The sequence below is a fragment of the Chenopodium quinoa genome, unplaced genomic scaffold, assembly GCF_001683475.1.
Source record: "Chenopodium quinoa cultivar QQ74 unplaced genomic scaffold, ASM168347v1, whole genome shotgun sequence".
Taxonomy (NCBI): domain Eukaryota; kingdom Viridiplantae; phylum Streptophyta; class Magnoliopsida; order Caryophyllales; family Amaranthaceae; genus Chenopodium; species Chenopodium quinoa.
Window position 1 is genome coordinate 2078662 of NW_018742864.1, and position 8622 is coordinate 2087283.

The window sequence follows — 8622 nt, forward strand, 5'->3', positions numbered from 1 at the left end:
CAGAGCTTGGTACCAACGCTTTGCAAATTTTCTCATTAAGTTGGGTTTTGTCATTGCTAAGAGTGACACCTCTCTCTTTACTTTCCGGCAGGGTGATGATATGACATATTTTCTTCTATATGTTGATGATATTATATTAGCTACCTCTTCAGACAGGTTGCGTGCAGGGATCATATCTCAGTTACAAACTGAGTTTCCTATGACTGATTTGGGGCCTCTGAGTTTTTTTTGGGCATTGCAGTGACCCGAAAACCTTCTTATTTGCTACTTTCACAGGAAAAGTATGCACAGGAGATTTTAGAGCGTGCAGGAATGGCCTCTTGTAAACCTGCAGCCATTCCAGTTGACACTAAGTCCAAACTTAGTGCAAAAGCAGGGCCACCTTTTCGGGATCCCACTTTGTATCGCAGTTTAGCAGGTGTTCTTCAGTATCTCACTTTCACTAGGCCAGATATTGCATATGCGGTACAACAGGTGTGTCTTTTTATGCATGATCCCCGGGAACCTCACTATGAGGCATTAAAACGCATTCTGCGTTATGTTCAGGGTACCATTGATTACGGCTTACATTTATATCCGACTGTTTCTCATCGACTTATTACTTACACTGACGCTGACTGGGGAGGTTGTCCCGATACTCGACGTTCCACATCGGGCTATTGTTGTTACCTTGGGGACAACCTCGTGTCTTGGTCATCTAAGCGCCAGCATACTTTGTCTAAGTCGACTTCAGAAGCAGAATATCGAGGTGTCGCAAATGTTGTCTCAGAGACATGTTGGCTTCATAATCTTTTACTTGAGTTACATTGTCCTCTACGGCAGGCTACTATTGTTTATTGTGATAATGTCAGTGCAATCTACCTTTCTGGCAACCCGATACAACACCAACGCACCAAACATGTGGAGATGGATATACATTTTGTTCGAGAAAAGGTTGCTTTGGGAGAGGTTCGGGTTCTGCATGTCCCTACTAGATATCAGTTTGCAGACATTTTCACTAAAGGCCTACCACGAGATTTATTTCTGGGATTCAGGTCCAGTCTTAGCGTTCGCCCTCCTCCCGCTACGACTGCGGGGGTGTGATAGATATTATAGGATTATTATAATATTTGTCGCAGAGTAGGATATATTTGTATATATTTGTGATATAGTTTGTATTCTTACCTTACTAGGTTTCCTAACAAGATTAGGACTAGTATTGTAACACTATATTTATTATTCAATGGTACACACACCAACGACAGGAGTTTGCCCGAAATCTAACAGAAAGAAAAGGACTCCATATGTAACAAATTTTTTACACTCAATAGCTTTAAATATAAGACAACAAAAATAACTTATATTATTTGAATAGTAAGTCTCCATACACAATATTGGAGTAGTAACTTTGCATAATATTTTGGTAATTGAATAAATATGAAACTGTGTAATTGAAAAGATTAATATTTTTGAGCAAATACTCATAGAAACAGAAAGATTAGAAGAAGTGAAGAGGTTATATTGCATTGTTATCTCCACCTAATTGACATCTAATTAAATTAATGTAAATTGCTAACTAAATACAGTAATTATCTTTTTTAAAAAGTAGCTTTTTTTAACAAGTAAAAACTACAGACTAAAATATATAGCTATGCAAACTGATTTTTATTTTTTTTTTATATTTTTGAGCCCCTTTCTAGCGTGGGACCTAGGCGGTCGCACTCGAGGCCTTCCCCTCCGAGCCGGCCCTGGATAAAATAGGGACGAGTCATGTTGGATTGAAAAGTGTTAGTTGGAAAGAGGTTTATCCGGGTTAAAGCATTGGGTTTATGTGGGGTTTAAGTTGTAGTCGAATCATAAAAAAATTCTGTTATTTTATGCATGCACTACTAAAATTCGGCCATTTTAGGACCGTTTTTCTACGAAAGTCATGGAAACAGTCGCAAAAAATGATATTCGCGACCGTTTTTAAAGCGGTCGCAAATTTACGACCGTTTTTGGGTTATAAAACGGTCGCAAAGGTATTTTAATATATTTTAAAAATAAAATACATATGAAAAATAATTCAAAATTAAATTAATTTGGTTGCGACCGTTAGTAGCGGTCGCAAAATGCACCAATTACGACCGTTTCTCAAACAGTCGCAAAATTATGACCGCTACTACCGGTCGCAAAGATGCTTTTTTATTTTATTTTAAAAAAAGGTATAAAAAGGTCCACTCCTAACCCTAATCAGTTGATAGCCGCTCACTCTCTCTTTCCTCTCTCTCCTCACGCCTTTCTCCTCTCTCTTTCCTCCTCTCTTCTTCTTCTCTTTCCTTTATCCTTTATCTGATCTGTTTCCTCTTCTCCTTCTTCTCTTCTTGTTATCCCCGATCTCTTTCCTCTTTTCCTTCTTCTTATTCTTATGTCTTTATGCTCCATTAATCGGCGTTTGCATCACCAGTTCCTCCATATTTGTTATCTTTTTCTACATTATTTTTTCTTTATTTTCGATTTCGAATTTTTGCAACAAACAATTTGGGTGTTCGGATTTTCGTTTACAGCTGAATAATTTTGGTGTTCATAGTCGAAACCATGAAAATTCCAGATCTGGAGTTTTCATGGTCGAATTTGACCATAAAAACCCAAAGAGGATGAAATATTTGTTAAGGTATGTTGATTTCTCTGGAAATTTTGGGTTTTTTTTTTTCGAATTTCCATGTTTGGTTTTGTTTGATTTTCGTTAAATTTAGTTATCATTCATTTTTATGATTTTTATTTTGTTTTTGTTTGAATCGGTAGTTTAGAATGCTTTTCGTTAGTTTTTGTTTGATTTATAATGATTAAGTTTTGTTCATTTTGGTTTTGATGTTCTTGATAAATTTGTTTAATTTTTGTGATTTTGATTCATTCGTTTTTTTTTTTGTTAAATTCGTTAATTTTTTTTTTTCCTTATTTTGATTTTTTTTTTTATAATTTTTGTTTATTTTAAATTTTGAATTTGATATTCATATGAATTTTTGGTTTTATGTTTAATTTTACAATTTTGTCGGTTTAGTTTTGTGGGTCTTTTTTGTTATATATTTATTTTTGTGGGTAAAAATTTGGGTGGCTGGTGCCTGGTGGTGGTGGGTGGAGTTGGTTCGTTTGGGTAGGATTTTTTGGTGGGGGCTGGGTGGAATATGCAGACAGTTGGTGGTGGTGTGTGGAGTTCGCTTGGGTGGGACCTAACGGTGGTGGAGTTGGTTTGGGGGGAGTGGTGGTGACGCTGCTGCATGAGAAGTACTGGCAGTGATTGACTTTTTTTTTGTTTTTTTAAAACTTTTAGCGACCGTCATAAGCCGTCGCTAAATTAAAGATTTGCGACCGGTACATATGGCAGTCGCAATTCTGAGTATTTGCGACCGTTTATAGGTTGGTCGTTGAAAATAGTAAAAACGGTCGCAAAAAATCTGCGACCGTCAAACGGTCGCAATATTGTTTTTTTTGCGACCAGGAGAATAATGACCACCATGTTACGACTGTTGACGGTCGCAATTATGTTTTTGCGACCGTTTTTGCTATTTTCAGCGACCGTTTGAGGCGGTTGCAATTTCGCCGAATTTTAGTAGTGATGTTCAGGATTATTATAATGAGTCAGGTTTCAAATTAAACGATTTGTACGAGGTGCCTATCCAGGTATTCAAATCAGGTTTGGTGAGATCGGGTCGTGTCGAGTCTATGTTTAAACCGAGACAAGGTAATTGGTAAGTTATTGTGTCCTCATGAATCGAATCTAAATCGAATTTTTTTGTAGGTCGGTTTCAAATCAGATTGGGTGGGGTGTGATTTTGACACCTCTAAGTTGCACTAATTGAGTAGCAGATAGAAATGGTTTTGAGTTGAATCATGTTCATTTGGCCAACGGATCGATGATAAAGCGTAGTTTTTGTGGTAAAGCGTATAACTTCATGAAAATGGCTTTGATTGTGACTATCGAATTAAAACTACAAAACACCTACCGACAATATTATTGTGATAAAATTATTGCTCATACTTGCAAATCAAAATCCTAAAGTGGCTGCTATCACTAAATTTATTATTTATGTTGTGAATAAAATAATGTAAATAACTTAAGTATGTTAAAAGGAGAAACATAATGGAAGTATGTATAATAGAATCTTTACTTTCTTTATTAATACGCATTAGAGGAAGACCAATTAACTACCAACTTTTTGTTTAAAAAAAAAAAAAATACTACCAACTTTTGTCATCGAAAAAATCTTTATAATGTATGAGTAGTAGTCAAAGTTGAACCTTGATTAATCTATTTCATCATGTTCAGATATCAAAATCTAAAAAGGTAAGGATTACCTAAAAAAAGCATGTTAATTATGATTGTCTATTATAAGGTGGGAATTAGTGTAGTCAAATTGACATAATTAGTTTAGAAAGAGATAATAAAGTATGACTACTATACGGGCCTATTCACATTTACAGACTAAGCTGAACTAAATTGATTGGAGTTGAACTGAACTGAACTAAATTAATTGGAGCTGAACTGAACTGAACTAAGCTGAAATGAGTATTTTATGAGAGAGGAAAATTAGGAGCTAAACTAAACTGAACTGAACTGATTACAGCTGAACTGAACTAAACTGAACTGATTGAAGCTGGACTGAACTGAACTGAACTAAACTGGACTAAAATTAAGTAAATATAAACAGGCCCTACCTCTCCATGAATAATATTCCTTGCGTTTATATGGACTATAGAGTATCACATTAAACTAATTGTAAATATTCATTAGAGTGAACTATAGAGTAGATTATCACATTATACTTGTTTCGGGGTTTTCTGATGTCCTGCGGGAGAGTTACAATTCCGAGACTGGAACCGGACGTCTGTACCTGCAAAATAACGGAGACTCCTGAGAGCTCCGCCTCCAACGGTCAAGTTAGTACCTGATTAAGGAGTAATCAATACAGAAAGTAAAGTAATGAGATCTCTCTAGGTGAGAGTGCTTAGTGTTGGTAATCTGCGTCGTTAGCGAGATTAGCCGGTTGTTAATAAGTCTGTTCTTCTCTGCTTGATCTCTTAATTATTCGGTTGTTTTTTTTTGTTCCCTGATTAATGAGGATTAATCGAGTATTTATAGCCTTGGGAAGCGTGCAACTCTCTAGGCTTAAGGTAAACCTAGGGCTGATCGGGCCTCTAGACTGAAATGGGCCTTGATGGCCGGTTGTCCCACTCGGCATGGGTGGACACGTGGCGTGTCTTAAGTGGTCCGTGGAGGACGTATCTGTGACTGACACGTGGCAAGCTCCTGTTGGCCTTCGTGAAGGACACGTGGCGGAACCTGGTTGGTCCACTTGTCAGACGGTGATTGGTGGATAAAAATCCCCTAATCATTTGCCCCTCACAGGTGGCACGCGACTGGTCACGTGTCGCCTGTGACAGGTGTCGCACGGTGACAGGCGACGGCCCGTTACAGGTGTCACCTTGCAGACGGCCGAGAGATTTTCCCGCCCAAATTTGAATTTGGAAGCGACCCTTCGCCTTCTCATTTTGCCTATAAAAGGAAGTGCTGACTTCGGTCATTTTCACATTTGAGAACTTTTGCGAGAACATTCGGACCCCTGAACTTGCTCTGACATTTTCGGACTTTTTCTGCCTACCGCCTGTTCTGACAAGCCGACTGACCCGAACTTCCAGGACTTCATCAACCGTCACCCGTTCAGGTAACTCAGTTCTCTTACTCTTAATTTTCTTTTTATTTTTTGAAATGGCACCATGGAAGCACACGACACGCCCTAAGTTAGTGATCAGCCGGTCACCGGGGACGGCTGAATCTAGGACTAGGAGTGCCGCCTGCCCTTTTCTGGACCCATCTTTGCCCTTTATACAAAGTCCGACTGAATCTGTGTCTATGCAGAACGTGATGGCCAGAACAAAAAAGACTGCTATGATATCAAACTCAGACGGCTCCTCCCAAAGGGTGCTCCTTAGCGAAACATCTGACCAGGCGCCAGATGTAGAACGAGGCGACTGTCAAGCTGACAGTGCTGAGAGAGGGACCAAGGTGTTCCCTTCTCATCTAACCGTGGACATGTCTAATTTTCCTTCTGCTCCTTCTAAGGGAGAGGAGGCGGGCCCCTCTAGGAGAGGGGAGGAGTCGTCCTCTTCGGACTCGTCAGGGGACGAGTCCGAATCCAGCTCTTCTGACCATAGTTCTTCTGGCTCAGAAGAAAAACATAGCCGCCTACAAGAGGCGAGAAGTTCTCATGCAGTGGAGAAGGGGGATAATTGGGCAGAGCCGTCCGCCTCTTACAGAGAGGAAAACGCCCCCTACTACTGCAGGGTGCCCCGGGGCCGGATTGCAACCATGCGAGACAACGTGGCGAGCTTTATTGCTAACCACAAAATGGGCCCGGAGTATTTACTGTTTGTGCCGGATCCAGAAGATACTGTCGTCTGGCCGGCTGGTACCAGCTATGGTGACGGCTGCTTTGGCTGCTATGTGGCGGCCATCAAAGCTGGACTGCGCTTCCCATTACATCCGGCTGTTCAGCGGATTTTAGATGGGTATGATCTGGGGTTATGGCAGTTAGCCCCCAACTCTTGGGTAAACGTACTCGGCTATGTGGCCGGGTGCGAGCTGAACGGGGTGGAGCCAAGTTTTGAGGCTTTCGCCCACATGAACTATCTCAGCCGGACCCCCAAGTCGGGAGGTACCGGCTGGTATCAATTGACAAGCCATAGGGGTTACCTCATGACGAGAGGTAAGGCAAACAAATGGAAGGATTGGCGGAACACCTTCCTTATTATCGAGAGTTCAGACACGGAGCTGAACAAACGTTTTAATAAGTGGAACAGGGATCCACCTCTTCTCGCAGGCGGCCGCAGCATGCCGCCTGTTCCCCCAAAGGCTAAAAAAGAGATCCTAGACAAAGGACTCTTCAAAGTAGAGACTAGGATGAACTCTACTTCAGGGGTACGAGAGCAAGTACCCCTAAATTGCGTCCCGAGCTTCAAGTGGCTCTATGACGAGTACTTCTTGGCCGCCTGTGGCCTCGGCAGTCGGTGCTCTAGAGGTAGCCGGCCTGACGAATACTCTGTTTTTTCACGCCTTGTTTACTTGGAATTTTTACTAACTTTGCTGTTTATTTCTTTCAGCCGACGCCATGAGTAAAATAACAGCATCTAAGACTGCGGCAGCCATGCTGCGGGTCTCACTAATGAAGCAGTCGTATGTCGACTCCCCCAGCAAGGAGGCACCCTTGGTAAGCTTTGAAAACTCCTCCTTTTAGTTGTATTATGCATATACTAACTCTATTTGTTTTCAGTCTGGCACTCCAAGGGCTTCTTCCTCGCAACAGCCGGACCCCAAGGCCCGGAGGACGACTGTTGCAAGCTCTCCTGGGTCTTCCAGGAAAACAGTGGCGGCTGAGAAGCAGCCGGCCACTTCTTCAAAAACCCAGGCGGGGCCGCCTAGATGTATGGACACTTGCTTGTAAAAACTCACCCTTGCTTCCTTCTTGATTAGGTCTAACTTGTTTTTTCCTTTCGCTTAATGCAGCCGGCCCCCAGGGACTTGACTTGGTTGAGGTAGCCAAGTCAATGGTTAAAATAGTTCCTCCATCTGACAGGGAGGCGGTCAAGGGTGCCGGCACCCTTGACCTCGATGGAATTTCGGGGATCCTAGCTGAGGTATACTTAGCACCTTTTTGAGCTTTTGAGTTCCAGGACGCCTGTTAACTCTTTTGATTGGAAACTGACGCCTGTTTTTCTTTGTACTTAGGCCCTGCTCCGAGTCAACAGCCTTCGCAAGCCGATTGATCGGAAAAACAAAGAGGTAAAGGCCGCAAAGGCTATGGCCGCCTCCAGCTGTGATAAGGCAATGTTTCAAATTGCCCAAAATGAAGTACTGACCCTTGATCTTCTTTATTATCAGGCGCAGGCGACCGCCGCTGTTCGGGCTCAGCTAGAGACGGCCCAAAAGAAGGTTGATGAGCTGGAGGGGACCGTCACCAAACTTAAAACCGAGCTGAAACCCCTTCGCCAAAAAATGCACTCTTACGAAGCCATGGAGAAATCTTTGGCTAACGTAAAAGAACGCCTGGTGAACCAGGAGAAGAGTCTTACCCAAGAGCTCTCGGACAAGGCCGAGCAAGAGAAACAAGAGCTCGTCCGGGAGATGGTGGAAGACTCCGCCCAAATCCAACGCATGACCTGGGAACGACTGTTCCCCAGTGCCGACTTTGCCTCATGGGAAAGAACGTACCGCCAGTGTTCGGAAATATATAATCAACAGATCCTGGCGGCTGCTGAAGAAGAGGCGATGGACGTTGCGTTGGAGGAGGAAGAGCCGGTTGTGGCGCTTGTGCCACTTGGGGGTAAGGCATCAAAAAAATGATGCAGCTAAGGCCGAGTCCAGCAAGAAGAGTGCTGACCAGGCGGCTGCTGCTGATACTGAACTGCCCCCTTCTTAAGCTTTAAGTATATTTTTTTCTTTTCACGGCCTGCGTGCCGTTTGCTTTGTAATTACCCGGCCAGGGGGCCGGGGTTTTGAATATTCTGCTGGTCTTTTATGGCCGGCTCATTTTAATCAAATATTTTGTTTTTGTTCATATTTGTCTAAGTATTTGAAGTTTGCTCACTTGACCGACTGTTGTGTATGGC

The 8622-nt window shown here is 42.3% G+C and overlaps 1 protein-coding gene across 1 annotated transcript; it reads left to right on the top strand.

Moving 5' to 3' along the window:
• The first annotated feature begins 312 nt into the window (after window positions 1-312).
• On the top strand, window positions 313-1083 carry LOC110726208 (uncharacterized mitochondrial protein AtMg00810-like). Its single transcript, XM_021905676.1, has one exon. The coding sequence runs from the start codon at window positions 313-315 to the stop codon at window positions 1081-1083; it is 771 nt and encodes a 256-aa protein (XP_021761368.1).
• Window positions 1084-8622: the final 7539 nt, after the last annotated feature.